This window comes from Homalodisca vitripennis, chromosome 8 (assembly GCF_021130785.1).
Source record: "Homalodisca vitripennis isolate AUS2020 chromosome 8, UT_GWSS_2.1, whole genome shotgun sequence".
NCBI classification, from domain to species: domain Eukaryota; kingdom Metazoa; phylum Arthropoda; class Insecta; order Hemiptera; family Cicadellidae; genus Homalodisca; species Homalodisca vitripennis.
Window position 1 is genome coordinate 108,844,094 of NC_060214.1, and position 19,479 is coordinate 108,863,572.

General features: G+C 32.3%; 1 protein-coding gene across 4 annotated transcripts in view; it reads right to left on the minus strand.

Annotated features, from left to right (window-relative positions):
- LOC124367865 (zinc finger protein 354A-like) overlaps window positions 1–19,479 on the minus strand; it is a 64,174-nt gene that overhangs the window by 22,939 nt on the left and 21,756 nt on the right. Inside the window, exon 3 of one of the 4 annotated variants that reach the window (XM_046825038.1) lies at window positions 10,791–12,333. The exons of 2 other annotated variants lie outside the window; for them this stretch is intronic. In XM_046825038.1, the coding sequence (XP_046680994.1) occupies window positions 10,917–12,333 (1,417 nt within the window). In that variant the 3' untranslated portion in view covers window positions 10,791–10,916. Of the gene's footprint in view, window positions 1–10,790; window positions 12,334–12,362; window positions 18,746–19,479 lie in introns of those variants that run through there. One more of the 4 variants, XM_046825037.1, reaches the window with a different exon arrangement.

A 19,479-nucleotide genomic window follows, 5' to 3' on the forward strand; every position in this document is an offset into this window, starting at 1 on the left:
GGAAAGTGTGTCCTAAGAGTAAATTCAATCCAAACAATGATACTATGAGTACAGGAATACTTAAAATCCTACAAGTTCAAGGGGGTTTTAGGTTCTTGCTGGCAGAAAAGCGTAAACATTTTTATTATAACAGTATGTTGATGAAATAAAATGAACGTGTTTCGTAAGTTACAACAATAAAATTTATTCATTCTAACACAATGTTGTGTTAATATATACCCGTAATCATTAAGTACAATGGGGATTACAAACAGTTAAAGGATTATGAATTGATGGAGTGAAACTGAATCAAAATTACAATGAATGCCCATGCTTTTTCAGCAGTTACAGAGTTTCTCTCTCAGGATTGGGTAAAATAAATGTTGAAGAGTCCTTCTTGTATTAAGTTATAAAACGTTTAAAATGCCCAATATTGATCTAAAATTAACATCAAGGAAACCGAATAATATATTACGATCATAAAATAACAAAACGCAATTTTTGCAATTTTACTAGTCGGGTTAACTAGTCGAGAAGATTACTTATTATAGATTAAACAAGCAGCGAAGTTGTAAAGTGATCAGTCAGCCGATAACTACTTAGGGATATATTATTCCTTAGTAATTACTGTGTTAGTAAAAAATCTTAGCAGCAGTAGAGAGATGCATCACTAACAACAGGAAAACTGACAGTATAATGTAAATAATCTTGGCAGGATATTGTAATAGGATACAATGGTACGAGAATTCTTAAACAAATTGACAATGGATGCAGATGTTAAGAGGTATGACATCTGGGTTCTATATATGGTGGAAGTCAGTCTCAATCTTAGTTTGGGAGGATATATATATATATATATATATATATATATATATATATATCCTCAATGTATATATATATATATCCTCAATGTATATATATATATATATATATATATATATATATATATATATATATACAGTTTCAGTCTCAGATGAAACTCAATGGAACAGCATTCCAGTACCTACAGTACCTATTCTAACTGACAAAATTAAGAAAGTATGTCATACGCATCACCTCATAAGTAAGAACATAAAAACACCTCCCTTTCAACTGAAAAGTCTTCCATACCCCTGGAAGATAAAGCTTTGTTAGCTTAGTTCTAGAAATCGAACACTGTATACAGATATATCCTTTATCATTCTCACACAAATAAATAATTTCTTACTTTTAAGAATTTAAATATAAAGAAATATTTCAGCCTTTCTTGCCATCTCTACACATTTAAAGACACTTAAAAATAACATATAGGCCTATATGTTATCCCAATTTGTAATCTAAGAGCACACAAAATTCAAACTAAATAGGTTGAGTAGTTATTAGTAGAATATACACATAGATCCTTTATAAGACAAATCGTAACAGACCAGCTTGATAATATATTTTATAAAACGCATTTAAATTATGAGCTTAAGAGAACTACCAATGACATTTTAAATTTTAAAACGTTAATTGAGATTAATACATTTTAAAATTTCCCTTTAATTCTTTTTACAGTTTCCATTGTTTTGAATATCTACCACACTTTATTAAATTTTACTCTTTAAGGCTCTCATCTAATCCTCGATTTTCATAGTTTTAGAAAACAATAGAAAAACTCACCGTTATGTACTGATAAAATATATGATCTTTGTATAAGATTTTTGTTTAGTTTTTGAAGCTCATAAAAAACTAAATTTTGTTATTGTATTTAATTTTGATTATGATGACTGCAGTGTTACTTTTTCAACTTTGAAGAACAAGGCCAATTAAAATAATAAATTGTATATAATTGAAGTTGATCTTATCTATAAAAAAAATTCTTATAAAAAACGAACAAAAAAGGACAAGACTATTTTTCATATGATTTCATACATGAATTAGAAAAAAACATTTTAGAGAACAAAAAAATTAACATCAAATCAAGATCAATCATAATCAAAAATATAACAAACACATGAAATTAATTAAATCAGTCTGGACCAAAATCACTAGTAATGGACCTTAATCACAAAAGTACCACTGCAACCATTAACAAGATTAAATTAAATTTTTCTTGGAAAATTGAGCTTAAAAAATTAACCGAAAATCCTACACAAGAATATGTAAAAATTGCCAATTCGACAACATATAACTATATTATATATTATCCTTATTGGTAACGAAACAAGAAATAGGAAATTATAGTAAATATCAACTCTTTGATAACAGTTACATCCAAAGAAAATAATTTTAACACATTCATGCTCTGCGTTCACAAAACTTCACTTTACTGCATGCCCCATCATACACAATAACCTAGAATGGTGTCAATATACAATATTGTATACTTTTGCTAATGAATAGTCTATATACGAATATAACATGAACGTTTCAACAAAACCAGTTGTTTGTTCCATAGAAGCTTTCAGCTTTTTTATTGGAAATACACGTAAAGTTCTTACTTACGTTTCAGTCGGCTGAGTAGTGTTAAGTTGCAAATTGTTGTCTCAACATGCAATAAAAATTAGTGATAATCTGTTTAGAACTGAAGTCGAGTGAAATTGCTAATCAAAATCGCTGGATACAAATGTTTTCCAAGTATGGACAGACAACCTAGTTTATCCATATTAATTGGGACCGAAAGTGATATAGATAAACCGAAAATACATTTTTAAATTACAATAGATTGCAGATAAAAAGGAACTTACTTGTTACAAATGTACGATCAAGGGGAACCAATTTATTATTTGGTTTTATAGAGATGAATTGTACAGGAAACAAGTAAAACACAACATAAACAACAACAAGAGGTGTTTGTAGAGGCTCATAAAAACATCAGTAACTTTGTTATCTCTGGTATGTACGCTGCTTCAGAGAATTAAGATTACGCAGATGTTTCAACGCCAAAGTCCGCTGACGCAGGTCAGACTGTCGCTAAAAATAAACCGTCAGACAGTTACCTGCGCGTGGCATAAGAATGAGTCATTACATCTTCCGGAACTTCACTATCAGAATAGTTCCCAGTGCCATCTGTTATAATCGAAGAACAAGCTGTGGATACAGTTTTTACGTAGGTCATCGCAGCACCGATGTATTGACTGTCGGTCTGAAGCCAATCATTTACAACTTCCAAATTTATAATTGTCAATAATTCGTAGACCTACTAACATTTTTTAATCTGCCATTATATCGAACGTATTGTTCTTAACGCCGATATTGTGTTGGTCGAAAAATGTACAGTAAATTAAAAAAAAAATGTTTTATTCTTAAAAACTGGGCTTTCTCCTCTTTGTAAAACCGGTACGGAAAACTCGAGCGATTGTAATACAGATAAGTGAGGTTATACTGAACAGTGAACACTGATGCCCGTCAAAGAATTAGATAGTGATTTTATTAATAATGCAGCAAACGTAACAAATGAGAAACCATCAATTAATAAGGGTTGACGAAGAATTACTCAGTTCTAACTAGACCCCTACATTTAATTTTAATCCACCTGATAACCAAAATAAATTGATTTTTAACAATATATGGCTGATTAAGTAGTAAAAATTGTTGGTTGTTCCTTGTATGTAAGTGATAATTGGTTGAAAACACCTTTGTTCAGTCAGTACCTCTTGCCTAAGAAATTATGAACAGAAACTGGTTCCAGTTACTTTCACCTGAAAAACCTCGAAACAGAGTTTGGTTATGTTCCCTCAAGTTATTTCTGTGATGGTGATAATACTGTTGAAACATAAAAGTAATAAGGCGTCATAAAGTCTGTCATAAATATGGCAATTAAATAAAACAATTCTGAATTACAAAATGGAAGTAAACAAGCTGTTTTGCATATCCAACATAATACTGGCATGTGCTGGATATAGACCACTGTAGGTCTTCATTCATTCAACTTGACATTCTTACAGTGGTAAGCCTGTATGTTTATGGTGCATTGGCAAAACTAAAAGCATAGCCAGAACCAGGAATACCGTGTATCAGGATGAACCTTGCTGTCAACCAAGGCGGTCCCTGGAAGCAATTCCTTTACTCTGCCATCAAAAGTTTCAACAGCCAACGTAAAAATTTGGTGACAAGAACGTTTTAAACTATTCTGCAAGTATACCTAGTGAATCGCTAGATCAGTTTAAGTAGAAGTCACTAACGTGCTTAATGTGACCTCTGCTTCTTGAATACAATTTTTGTTATACAAGAATTTAGTATTTTAAGTGCTGATACAATCTATCATCAAGTATTTTGTCAAAGATGAAGACGTTAATTATCAAACAAGTATTAAGTTTTATCATACAAAAAGTAATTGAGGCTCAAAGCCAACCCGTCTGTTGAAGTCGAGTCACTTGGCTACTGATAATAAAAAATAATCAAAGAAATGTTATCAAATAAAATTCAAACATACAAGGCCCAAAAAGAGACTGGAACATCAAAGTACAATCTACCTGGATTATTGTCTCAATTGTGTGGAGTATTGTAGGTAGTCTTCTACCTCCACTTTTGGGCCACAATTTCATGAAACTTGACAGTTGTCGCCTTGTAAATGTGCAACTATTCTTAAATTTCAGTTTTTCCTGTATGTCTATTGAGGATACATAGGCAGTGCTGTCTACAGACTACAAGCGGACAGTCTGTCCAGTGTACAGCCATCTCTCCCTTCCGTGTCCCTTATCATCTCTCCCTTCAGTGTCCCTTATCACTTCCGACAGACTCCTTTTAATCTGAAGTAATCGTGTTATCCTTGTTGCTTATATATCCTATTGTTAAATTACTTATAATCTGTAACGCTTTCACACTTACAAATTAAATTCAATTCACACACAATTTTTATCTTTCATTTTTTTATTTTATAAAATGTTGAAAATTCATTCCGTTGTTAATTTAAAAAGAGCAACTCGAGTCTGCGCAAGCTCATTTCCCTAGTTTTAGTTGCTTTATTTCAAGCTACTTTCTGTAATTTTAAAAATTATTTTCAGTTATTAAGTTTATTTCTTAAGATCGTAATATTATACGTATATTTATAAAATAAAATAAATTCATTCAACTGAGAGGGTCAGTGTAATAAATTGATAGTTGAAAATAGTTGTACTTCTAACTCATATACACATTTTTAACTGATTTTGTGCCAAAGGAAGAACTAATAACAGCTTCTTCTGAAATCTTCATGATTAAGTTGATATATCAATATGTGTGAGTATTTCATCTAATAAATGAAGTAGTTGAACCACTACCAAAGTGGTTATATTAACACAGAGAATGTTGGTTGTAGTGAAATGTTATACATGTAATACATCCCACAATGGTTTTTGCGAGAATAGTCACGAATTGAAATTAATGAAACAATTAGGAGTGTTTATTTACTAAAGTATAGCTCATTCAATATTGTGAAAGATCACCTCGTACAGTTTGTTGTCGAGGGGCGGGGCGGTTGATGTAATTGCGCTACTAGCCTTTTTGCGAAATTAGGCCTCTCTACACAGCAACCACTGCATTTTCCTATTACATATCACATTATATATTAAATAGAAAAAGCTATTCAAACTCTTTTGGAAATTTCAAACAAGAAATTCCACGTCTCCGATCGATTTTATATGTGATTAAAAAGTAGCTACTAATAATTACAGAAATTCATGCTTGTACTGTGCAATAAAAGAAATGTCGCTTTATTTAGAGCTATCAAGATATATAACTTACATGTATTTTATATCCATGTAACTGATGTAAATTTTCAAACATCCTAAGAATGTGGTTAAGGAATTTATATTCCATTTGTTTTTTGTTGTCCGAGTTATGTGTAATAAGTATTTTACATGGGCTGTCAGTGTTTACACTTGAGTTTATCCTGAGGCTCTAAGATCATGTAAACCAGCACAGCCATAAACCAGATAAGTCTTATCACTATACACATGATGTGGACGGTCTGGAGTGTAAACATAAACAGAACTCAGCCAACAAAATATGCATGTAACGAAAATGTCCATAATTTTTTGAACTTGGTAGTATACTATTTTATTAAATATAGTACAAATCACTTTTATTTCGCTTGTTAGTCCAGTATGATGGATCAGCAAAAGGTTACTTCTTTTCGAAGGCCTCAAAGAATTCCTTTCAAACTTGGCCTAGTTCCCTCTACAATTGTTTATAGTCTGATACAAAACGTAGATATCAAAGTCATCTAGGCCCTTTATTGCCTTTCTGTTAGATAGCAATAAGTTACAAATTGTTTAACCATCCCAGACAAGTGAGAGGTTTCTTTAACAATCTTATATGCCGAACTATGAGATGCTTCTGCTACCTCGGACAAAATTTTTTTCTGCAAAATACGTCTTTTTAGGTTTTAAATACTAATATACATTGCACCTAATTGTTCATGCCTGGCTGTGAATAACAGATCTTTTTTATTTATTCTGCCTAAACTAAAACCTGGTTGAGCACTCGTTTGTCGAATTAAAACAACACTAACACTTTGCACTGAAATTGTATGCAATTAAAAATATTCAAGAAAGTGTATACAAAACTTTAGATAAGAAATAAACCAAAAAGTAATCGAAATATACAGTAGTACAGTGAATATTTTCTGGCTAGGAAATAGCATCCCGTCGGAGATGAGACCTCTGCGATTAACAACAGTGGAAGACGCAGCTATCATCTGCTAACACATGCGCACCAGCCACTCTATCCATCGTGTGTACAGCTTAGTGATTTTTATTGTACTGATGTCACTTTAATATGCCCTAGTATCTGTTTGAGGTAATTGAGGTTTAACATAAATGAAATATTGTTTGTATAGAACATTTATTCCAAAATATATTGCAACATTGATAAATAAGTAAAACATCATTTGGTAAATACGCAAAGTTAACTAATACCCAACCAAAACACTTTGTTCTTGAATGGACAAATAATAAATTCAAAACTACACAAAAAGAATAAAACTAACTGTAAACTTTGTAAAAACAATAAAATTAACTGTGAAATATGTAAAAACAATAATAATAATAAGTGCTATATCGTTTTTATACTTATCGACAAAATCAGTTACAGCTATAGATGAGCCACTTTGAAAGTGACCTGCGCGAAGATTTCTTGCACATAGGGGGAGGTAGGAGCAGGAGCTAGACTACGCCTACCACCACCCTCACTTTCAAAGCGGCTCATCTATAGTAGCTAATTCAAAAAATAAACACAATAAAGGTGACAGTAATATTTAAGAGAATTCAAAATAAAGAATAAATAGGTAAAGTATATTAACAATTCTTTTTATAATATACATAAAAGAAAATACAAGTTCTTGTTAAAAATGTCTATTTCAACTAATTATACATAGTATGTTTATTCTGGTGATAGACATTAATAACAAACATTTGTGAGGTTCTAAAACACAAGTTACAATATAAACCTTCACTATTCAGAGTAAAACACTGCTAATGTACTTATCATTCTTACTATATGAACTTAATCTATCATAATTTAAATATATAATTTTTGCTTCCTTACAACTACAGCAATGAGTAGGAATTGACAAATTGAATTTGTAAAAACAAGAATAATTAACTAACAAATTGTGAGAATTGAAAATGTCATTGTAACTTTATTTATCATTATTCACCCAAAGAATCTACGTAGGTTAGTAAATTATCTTAAATAACTCTTATTCTATCAGGACCACAGACTTTGCCACTGCTTATTTAATTTCCAAGCATATCATGTTTAATCCCTAATTTTAACCCATTGGCATGTGACTTAAGTGTCCATTTAATAGTGTCCAGGTGGTTCTATTTTTCACGTTTTGGCTAATTTTACAAATAAGTAAAAAAGCCTGAGTTTTATAGGAGTGATACAGATATGAAACTTTTTAAATTCATTACGAAAAAGAAACATAGGTATACTATTACATAGGCAGATATATACATACTATATATGCAAAATGTGAAACATATAAGTATAGTATGTCACCTTGCAACGGGCTTTTCTGAATCACAACTATTCTCATTATTTTCAATGCCCTAACCAAACAAACTTAGATACACTGCTATGATAAAAATGCATTTTTTTACACAATGCTGACTAAAGCTCTGCGATTGTCAAAACAACAACATACATCAACTTGTTACAAAAAGTTAAAAATTATATTTTACACAGTTCTGTCAATCAGAAACATGAAATAGTCTACATGATGGATAAGATTATACAGAGTTCACCGATGCTATCTAAAGGACAAAAATACAAGATAGCCAAAGTTTCATCACGGTTGTCTAGTTACAGCGCGATTGTTGTACCAATTTTCACCGATTTCGTCGTAACATGCCAATGGGTTAAGGTAAATTTTCTTTTGGAATAAAAATATTTAAGTTTATATGGTCAAAAATTAATGTATACTATAAATAGCACGTATTTGTTACATTTCTCTATGTGTAACCTGTGCAATATGTTTCTAAAGGGGGTCTGCAATATCAACATGAGAATACCCCTCATGAGGTGCAATGTGCCTCTTTTGATTGCAAGAAATTTTACGTAACAATTCAAAAAAAAAGGGGATAACAGGATTTTAGATACTTCATCTTTGTAACTGGTTATTAAATAACTATTGGCAAATTACTGAAATCCCTGTTATATTTTACAAATCTTCCATTATCAATAACAAAATGTTTGTAGAGATTAAAACTAAATTAAAAAAATTTATTAGCGACCTTATCTCAGCAATCGATTTGAGACCCTGAGGGGTAGACGAGGGGAAATACAAGCTGGCCAAATTATAAAGTGATTGTTTTTGGATTCAGCATATGGAAAAAGAAAACACAAAAAATCCCAGATTTGATTGAGAGTTTGAGCAATTAGTATAGAAAAGGGGAAGAACGAAAGCTGATGCATGTATAGTGATAATGTAGAAGATAGAGGGAGTTATGATGAAAAAATATAGAAACCAAAAGGGCGGTGGGCTGGAAAACACGAATGTAGCAAGTAGTTTACTAGACAAAGGTGAAGAAGAGAACATAGCATACAATACAAAAGAATTTTATCATAAATCGAGGTTTCTTTGTTTAGAGTTTGTTATTGACGATGAAAAGTTTGCAAGGATAACAGGATTTCGGAATTTGCCATAGTTATAGGTTATAAAAGGTATAACATAACATTTCGAGGTTTGGAATCTATCCTCTTCTTTGTGGGGGAGGTATTATGATGACACTACGCGGTGCCGATGACAGAGCCGACATCGCCATTCTTGTTAGTATCCCACTGTAGTTAGTGCTAGTGTGATGTGTGATTGTGATCCTTGTACATGTGATTTGTGCTCGGGACTTGCAGCCTGTGCAGTGACAATGCCTGGACTGGACCCCAAGCAGCTTCTGAGTATGTTTAAACCCTTTTCTTTCCCTTCTTTCTGTTCGTTATTTTTGTATGTATTAATACCTCCCCCACCTGACGAAGAGGATAGATTCAAATCCACAAAACGTTGTGTTATACCTGTTATAACCAATCAACGGTTGTCATATAAAGATTCACTCCAAATATTACCACCTGTTTGGGGTAAACAGCAAAAAAAGGAGAGTATTAATACAAAGTAAAAAATACCGGGAATGACGGAAGTTCATGAGATACTGAAGAAAGGCATGGAAGAAAGTAGATAAGCTACGGGAAATGAGCACAAAAATATGGGAAAGAGAAGAGATGCAGACTGAATGGTAGGATTCAATAGTTGTAGTAATCATACATAAAAAAAATGAAGAATTCAGTAATTTTAGAGAGGCTTTATTACTCAGTCTTCCTTACAAACCTCAAAAATGATTCTGCAAAATCCCTGTCACACAAAACAGAATTAAGTCTAAATAAAACAATAATATGCCAAGTTTTGCTGCACGGATCTGAAACTTGGTAAGTAAAGAAGAACAAAAATTAACAGTATTTGAGAATAGTGTTGCAGAAAATTCTTGTATATGGCCTGACATACGAAGAAGTTGAATAGAGTAGAAAGCATAGCCGGGAAATCAAGTATCTTTACTAGGTAATGACATAGTGAGTGGGGAAAGTAGAAAAAAATCAAATGGACTGGACATATACTGAGACAAGGAGAGGAATGTCGACTAAAACAGCACAAAAAAAGAAATCCTGAAGGAAGGTAACCTTGAGGAAGGCCAAGTTAGAGATGATGGATGTAATTGGAGCTACAGAAGATTAGTCAAGATGGAAGGCATGTTGGTGCAGCCAAATATCAACTCGGGTATTAATTGCCCTGGGAGTAAGTAATCTGAATATATCTGTAGTAACAATTTCTAAAACTAACTAAATTTATTAAAATTTGAGTAACAACTTTGTAGAATAGTAAATGAACAAAAGTTAATGTTTGAACAATAAGAAATTATGTTATAATTTTAATTAAAATTTACACGATAAACTGGATGTTCCCTATGGTGGCCATTTAATACGATACTCCCTGGCACATTTACCTTGTACAGTATATAAATTATTTTCTACAGAATAATATTGTACCTGTCCAAAGAGTTTAATACATCTGAAGAAGCAGATCTATAATTATAACCAGTTAAAATGCAACTAACAGACAGAAATGGAAAATTTACAAATAAATGAAACTAATGTAAAAATTATAGATATCCAAATCTGTGCTGTATGAAATTTATACAATTTATTTCCATATATTATAGAAAATCAAAGGGTGACTGATCATTTCAAAGATGAAGAAGCTAAATTCAAATTAAGAATGGATTATAGGTCAATATGAGAAATAATTACTTTTCTATTTTGACATTCATTATAAATTAGTGGCCACAGTATTTTGTAATTAATTTAAGTGGCCACTAATTTATAATCAATGTCAAAGTAGAAAAGTAATTATTTCTCATATTGACCTATAATTAATTACAAAACACTATCTACAATTTTAATAAAATTAAAGCTCACAACACAGCATGTACTTTTCAATAATGAGATTAAATATGAGATAATGAATGATTCCTAAGATCCTCCATTGTCTCAAATAATTCTGAACACGGGCACATAAAAGCTTCATCTTCAGAATAATCTGTATCTTCTAAAAGGACAATTTTATAAGGATTTTCTGAATCATTAGATAATACATTTTCTTTAAAAGCTCTATCTAAGTTATCAAGAATTATATTTTCTTTACAATCGCCATCTGAATTATCAGATGACGTATTTTTACTGGTTTTCGCACCATCACAAACAACTTCCCTACCACTGGTGTCTGCTAAATTCGTATTAACATCCGAGGGTCCATCGGTTTTTGTCAGAGATTCTTCTGCTCTATTGCGGTTTCTTGATAATGCTTTGTTAAGCATATCATACTGGCCAATCTGGACCGTTGCATTGCGAGTATTACTAGGTTTAATATGGCTCATTATGTGGCACGTCAATTCTTTTGCACAAGATACAGTCTTTTTACAAATTTCACAAAGAGTCTTCTTGAGAGATTTTATGTGGTCTCTGAAAATGTGCAACTTGAGAGAAGTGATCTCTAGGAAACCCCTTGAACAAATGGGGCAATAATTGACCTGTAATTTTTCTACCCTTATACTACAACTACGCACGCTGGATACAGTAGACTTACTGTTATTCTGTTCAGAGACTTCGGTATTGGTTGTGCGAGTTACAGGTAGTGCACTATTTGAATTATCCCCGCCTGGAGAAACTTCCACGTGATGAAGCATTATGTGATTAGATAATACCTTAGAGTTGGGTTTAATTTCTTGACAGACTTGACACTTGAAGACACTGAGTTCTTTAATGTGATTATCCAAATGCACAGTGAGGTTAAATTTTGAAACGCACTTCTGTGAACAAATTGGACAAACAACTTCTTGAGCACTGTGATTATACCTGTGCTTAATGAGAGTTCTTTTGTCTTTAAATGATTTAGGACACAAATTACAATTGTACTTGTGCATACTTAAGGTGTGTTCTACTAATTTATCAATTGAAGGAAATGTTAAGTTGCATTTTTTACACACTTTCTTGGGGTGCTTTGATTTACACATGCTACATCTCGTTCTTTTTTTAAAATGAACACACTGATGTCTTTCAAAATCTTCGGTAGTTCTAAAATAAAAACTGCAATTCACACATTTTAAGCTCTCATTGAACTGCACGGACATCATTTCACATTCCTTCACACTTTCATTCGACTTAGTCTTGTTCTCTTGAAACTTGGTGGAAGGTCTGGGTGACAGAAACATTATGTTAACACCCATACCGAAGTGGAATACCATGTGATTATTCTCCTCCAATTCGGTTTCGAACACCGCTGCACATAAATTACAACGGTGCTTACCCCTTATGGTTTTAGGTAAAGTTCCATTTTGTAAATCTCCAACTGTTTCTTTTCTCATACTGTAAAAGAATAAATAAGTAATTGACATTTGATCCAAGATCATGTTTAATTTTTGAAGCAATATTTTTAAAATTTACAACTATAACAAACACAATCTTTCTACTTGTATAAATAATCAAGTTCAAGAAATAGACTTCATTATAGATGCAGAAATAAATGAAAAGGAGTGGAATATGATGGATTTCAAAATAGATGCCATATATCAGATTCATCTTAGTGAAAGAGAAATTTTACACTTTTTTGTTTTTAATTCCCGCATTTGTGGCAAAAAAGGGTTCCTAGCATAAATCTTAAATTGTCAAGACTTACTTTGAAAATTGTAGGAGTTATTAGTTTTATTATGCAGAGTTATATATAAGGGCTCATATATCGTCAACAACCATAAAAATGCAAGACAGCGAAAAAAATCTTTTAAACACATACAACTGAAATTTATTTTTCCTATGAAGCACAGGTAGTATTAACTTGTTTCATGTAACATTTTTGGGTGGTCGTAAATGACAATAAAGCGAGAGATATAGGACCATAGACATTTACGCTTGTCTGGTACAGTCCAGTAAACTGAACAGTGACATGTAATGGGTTAAATCTATGTTCAACAAAATTGCTAATTGAAAGAAATAAGATCCCAAGATAAAACTAAACTTACAGAAAAACATTAAGTGCAATAGATAACAACAATAATTTATATAAACAATACAGCAATTAAAGCAAATAGTAGTACTAATATCAACAAGTTACTTCGTGAGAACATATGGTAACAAAAAGCTAAAATTATTATAAATACAATCAATCACTTAATAAATATAAACTAAATAAATAAATTGTATCATCTACATGACCTAAGCAAGTTACATTACACGACATATCGTAGACCTTGAGATTTCAGATGAAAAAGATTTCCTAGACCACTCCTAAGAAGGAATTTTAATGTTTGGCGAGTTCTAATTAATATTACACATCTGGCAGATACACAGCAGTATCGCGGCAATCTACGTAAATCCTAAAACTAACTGCAAACAAAATACTATTTTTAAAAAATCTGACTATTCAAGTTTTTGAGTACATTTAGTGTTAATATAGACTTTTTTGTACAAAACAAAACAAAAATTATAAAAATTTGCCAATAAATAACAAAGTTATGACATTTTATACTAACCATATGCAAATTGCTAAAATAACATGCATTTTTGCACAACAACTGCACAAATATCTTTGACATTATTGACTAACATTCCAAAAAAAAAAGTCTGGCACTGAAAGAGTTAAAATATTTACCATTTTGAATAGGTACTGTTTAAATCATCTTATTATTGAATTATTTGTATGATGTTACAGATTTTTGAAATTTATCATAAAAACTCGTTAAGAGGCAGCTGTAGTGAAATTACAGAGTTTTCTCCCACATGAACGATGAATGTTTTGCATTTTTACACTCTTATTTTTTATCCTAACATCAAAGGGAATGTCTTATCTTAAATATATAATTATTATGCACCCAAACCTTGCTCCCTAAGAAATGTTTCATACTTGCAGAGAATGAAACCTACACTGAAAGGAACAAGAACTGAGACAGTTGAAGCCGTGACGCAAACTACGAACATGGTTTCTCAAGAGAACTTCCAACATTACTTTGACTAGAACAATTACAAATTTGTATAGAGCCGTGCAAAGATCACGAAATAAAAATAAAGAATGTTATAGCCTTAAACCGGTTATTGTTATCCAGTCCTTGTAGAAGTATATAACAATACAAGTGTAGACCAAAATGACTAAATATTTTAATTTTTAATTAGTATATTCGTTTATTTTTTCATACAGTAAATCTAATTATTTTGTACACACCTGTGTTATTAATTTCAACTTGATATTTTATACTGTTTAAAATGGATGTTCAGCAAGGAAACTTAAATTCAATAAAATTCAAATTTAGTCACTTGACATTTTTTTGGTAATCTCTATATTTACAGCTGGATAGGGTAGTTGAATGATATAAAATAATCTCACAGTTGCTGAATAATCTATGTACAATATTTGACATTTTGGAGGCTGCTAGATTTATATAGAGCCATAGCAAGAAAAATTTGTCAATCTTCCTTACACAAAGTTCTTTTAAATATACTAACTGGGGCGTGAGTTAAAATTATGTTGTTTATGCTGCTCATTTAAGTGTTGGATACCAAAGTCCGTACATGTTTAATTTTTGACATAAAACATTTTCTGTTAACTTTAGTGTGTCCATAGCCACGTTTTTAGTGATTACATGACTTTAAGTACATGTTTAACTTTTAAATCTTAGTATTTTTTGACACCTTGAGAGTAGTACAAATTCTCAGGATGTAGTGTTTTTAAGTTTTTATTACATAACAAAGGCAAATTTCCAAAATCTGTTATTCTTCCAAAACATTCATCATCTATATTGAACATACATCATCTATATACAAAGAATACTCGAGTTAGTTTTCAGATAAAAGGAATTTAAATTCTTAATTCAAATACTCATATTCTTAGTTAAAAATCCAAAATTTGTTCACCCCAAACTCCACCAGACATGCTAACTGTGCTGGGATCGGGACACGAAGTGAGCAGGAAGATAAAAATTTGTACGTTTTGCAATATGAATGTGAATTAAACCCTTAATTGTATAACTAATACAATTAAATATTACGAGGGTTATTCAATAAGTATAAAACTTTGGTTACTTTATAACGTAGCCCCCACCAATACTTCTACACTTATTCTATCTCTCTGCTAATTTGTAAATTCCCTTGACACAAAATTCTTTGAGTTGATCTCAAAGGCAGTTTTACACCTGATTATTGACTACCCGCGTAGACCACTTTAAGAGGTCCAAACGAATGGAAGTCTGATGGGACAAGGTCAGGGTTATAGAGGGGATGTGGAACGATCTCCCACCCCAGTTTCTGAAGGTTTTCTTTAGTCAGTTGTGCCATATGTGGACAGGCATTGTCATGAAGCAAAATCACATCTTCAACCAAGAATCCTCCGTGTTTCGTTCAAATGGCAGGTCTCTTATTTTGTTTATCAGCATGTCACTGTAGTACTGGCTGTTGATTGTTCTTTGGCTCTCAAGAAAATCATAATAAATTGGCCCCTGAAAATCCCAGAATACTGAAACATGACTTTATTGGCAGATGGCTAAATCATAATTTTTGCAAGTGGGAGAAGTCATATGCTTCCACTCAAGGTTCTGTCATTTTGCCTCTGGCTCATAGTGGTGGATCCATGTTTCATCACACCATACAATTCTTTTCAACAAACCTTCTCCTACAGTTGAATATCAATTTTTCAACTGTTGACTGATTTGAAGCTGGGTTTCTATGTGAGCGTCTGTGACTTGTCTGGGCACCCATCTCGCACAGATTTTCTTGTAATGCAGCTTATTGTGAATAATTTTATGGATGGTTCCAACACTTGCGTTTATTTTTGCACTTATCAGTTCAACAGTGATATTGTCCCGAATTATGTATCAATCACAACTATGATTGGTTGTCCACTGCATTGCTTGTCAGAAATGTTTGTATGGACACTTTGAAACGTTCAATAGATTCAAACAAATGTCTCCGTACACTGCTATCATTCTTTTGTGGATTTTACAACCTTTCCCACCTTCTGTGACTAAAAATCGAAACACAGGAAATTGATCTTGTATGGTGCAATTCTTCAGCAAACTCACCATTGTTAACTAAGTAAAATTTAGGCTATGTTTACAAAATATGATTGAACAAATCCGGCATTATTGCGAGGTTGCCAACTTTATATCCTGAAAGTTTCATATGGATCAATTCAGCCGTTTTTGAGCAGTAGTAATTTGTCTCGCTACTACTTATTGACCCTCATATATCTTCAGGAAATTACACTATTTTAATGATTTATGACTCGAGAAAATTATATTTGTTAATAAAGTATTGTTTTTAATTTTCTATTTTATATAAAACGCACAACTCGTAAACAATCTTATCTTAACAGTTTCACTCGATTGATCAATTTCTATAATTTTTTCTAATTTTCTTGCCTTGAAATTTATAGATAGTTTCCTTGAAATTAGATGAAAATCCTTGTCATCAGCCATTTCCTATTGGGCCTGATTATAAAATAACCACTTCAAATGTCTATAATTCCTCGTGGAGTAACCAAAAAAAACTATTTGTACTTTTTTTGTCCTTAAAGGACTGTGACTATAATTTTTTTTATTACTCAACCCAAAATCAAGATGCACCATCTTAAGAAGACTCACAGAAATAAGGTTCACTAAGGTTATTAGTACAAAAATCAAAGCTTAGGGAATTAATGTGTTATTTATGTTGCCAGTAGTTCTAAAAACTACTGAAATGATGTGGTGAGTGTGCATTTGCAAACTTTTACCATTTTAAGGAAGAAGAGAAAACAATGACTCTATTCTCATAAAATAAAAAATTGGATGGTTTTTTTTTTACTACAGCACAATTTCCAGATATGACCAAATTTGATTTTTCTATGTTATTAGTGTTAAATGTTTATTATTACTAGCAAGATTTTTTTAAGAAAGCAAATCTATGTAAAATATTTGGTTTATGGCCTACTTACTGTACTGTATTAAAATTTTAAATAAATGTCATGTAACAAAAACTAATAGAAATATTTCCTATACAACCTAAAAGGCAAAGTATTGGATTATAAAGTAGCAAAACGAAACTTATTTCAAATAATAGTTTTTTTTTAGTATTTTTGGACACTTTTTCAAACTTAACACCTCTTCTAAATATCTGATAGAATATTTTAATACCGTTTTTAATTGTTTACATTGTGAAACAGACTATCATCTGACTTTGCCAAACTTAGATCAACACCTGACTAACAATCTATTGCTATATATGTGTTCCCACATGGTTTAGAAGATCGTCCTGATTATAAAAGACCTCGGAACATAAAGAACAACACATCTCTTCAGAATCACTACTGGATGTAGATAACTTAGTGTCTGCTTGTAGTTCTTTTGTCTCAACCTGATTTTTGTTACTATCTGTGTTCAATTGATCTTCATGTTCACTGTATACTCTTTTGTCAGAAGCAACAATAACATTTTCTCTATTATCACTGTTTTTACAAATTACAGATACATTTTCCGTTCTTTCATTAAACTGTGGCTTTCCTTTTACACTTCTTAGGGAAGTGTTCATACGGCTATTTCTTCTCTTTGGAGTAAATCTTGCACTATTTTTTTCATCTGTTGTGTTTGGCATTAAGTTTTGTTCCATTTCTCCATCCCTCTTTCTATCACCCATTTCTTGAAATGACACTATTGTCGAATGTTCCTCTTGTATAACTTCAACTTTAGACGGATCAGTGCTCGCCCTCAAATCCACCGAATTCTCAAATGGCTTTCTCCTTTTAGGATGCAGTGGTTTCCTGAGCCTGATTATCCTCTTTGATAGCTTTTCCCGAGCACTAACATCGGCTTTTCTTTTGTATTTAATTCGCCCAACTGGTTTTATCTTCACTTCATCAGAGCATGAAGAAATACTGGATAGCAGACTGTTTTTATCTGAACAATTTCCAGCAGATTTGTCTTCATCTTTTTCTTTCTGTTCCATATCTTTGGGTTTTAACAGTTTTTTTCTCTGAAAAGCTATCCTTTTACGTCTAAGTATTTTAGATGTCACTTGTTTGGATTGTAATCCAAAATTCATTTTGTGTACATTTGTCTGTGTATGCCTCTTAATTTTAATCTTACTTTTGTGTAATTTCACACCTTCACCAGTTCCCTTTCCACCGGTTGGGTTTATTATTTCGCATATGTTCTCAGACCCTTCACTCGGAAAGCTCTCAAATCGGTCGGTTCCATAATCGGGCTTGTTCACGTAAGCTCTAAGCTTGGAGAATCTATTGACAGACAATAAGTTGCTGCTGTGTACCTCCAAGTGGCTACACAGCATCTCAGCGTTGGGTTTCTCAGCCTCACACAGCTCACAGATATACACTGAGTCTGTTTTGGACAAGTGGTTGTTCTGTAAGTGCAACCTCAATTTCTCTCTTTTGTCAAAGCATTCAACGCAAACAGGGCACCACAACTGGCTCTTGTTTCTGATGGTGAATCTATCGTTTAATAAAGTGCTGGAATAGTTATTTCTTTTAGGAATTTTTAACCGTATTGATACATTCTCTGACTGAATATTTTCATTCGGTTCATCTTCGACAGCTGACTCAGTTAGTTTACTTTCAGAGTGATAATCGGCGTAATGGATTTGTAAAAACAGCTCGCTTATAAAATCTTCATTGCATTTAGCGCAATGATATGGGGACTTGTTTGGATGTTTGATTGAAAAATGTTGATCCAACATGAGTTGATTAACAAAAACACCCTTGCAGATACGGCACCTGAAGGTTGGGCTGCGGTGCAAGGCCTCGTGCCTGGAAAGAAAAGAAATATTCACTCCAACAGTTTTCAATATTCAGTTACAATGCAGCACTTCGTTTTAGTTTCTTTTATTATGACTTTTTCTTATGTCAATTTTAGATTACACACATTACGGTTGTTTATTCACACAATCCATATACATCTGGTTTAGTTCTTATACATTCACACAGATTTCTTCATGGGGCACCGGGTATACACTTCTAACGTGTATTATGTAACATGTAAATCATTAAAATCGGCGAAAATGTCACTGTTGATTGAAGCCATTCCGGGCTAAGGGCACAACTTGTGTGTCCTACTGCTCGGAGTGGACCGGAGGCCAAAAGTCACACACACTACGTCCTCTATTCTGTGTTTAGCAATAACCATTGCATTTCTTGGTATTCCTGCTAGAATGCATTTGGATCACTCAGCATGGCTTGGTGCTCTGAGCTAGTAGAATAAGCTCGGATGTTCTGTTACATTAGTTTTGTCTGTAAATGGCAGTCAATCACGTCTTTTGTTCACTTCAACGTTTCAAATAAATGTGAGTAAGATATTTTGGTTTCCTATTTATTAGCTCAGATTCATTCATGTAACAGATGTAGTAGAATAGAAACTAGTGCAATAAAGAATTTCCGTGGACTGCCGCAAACGGTTAAAACACATATAACTCCAATTTGTTAATTTCTAAACAAAGCATTGAAAAACTTCCTTTAAGTATACTTCTTTTTCAAGAACATATTTC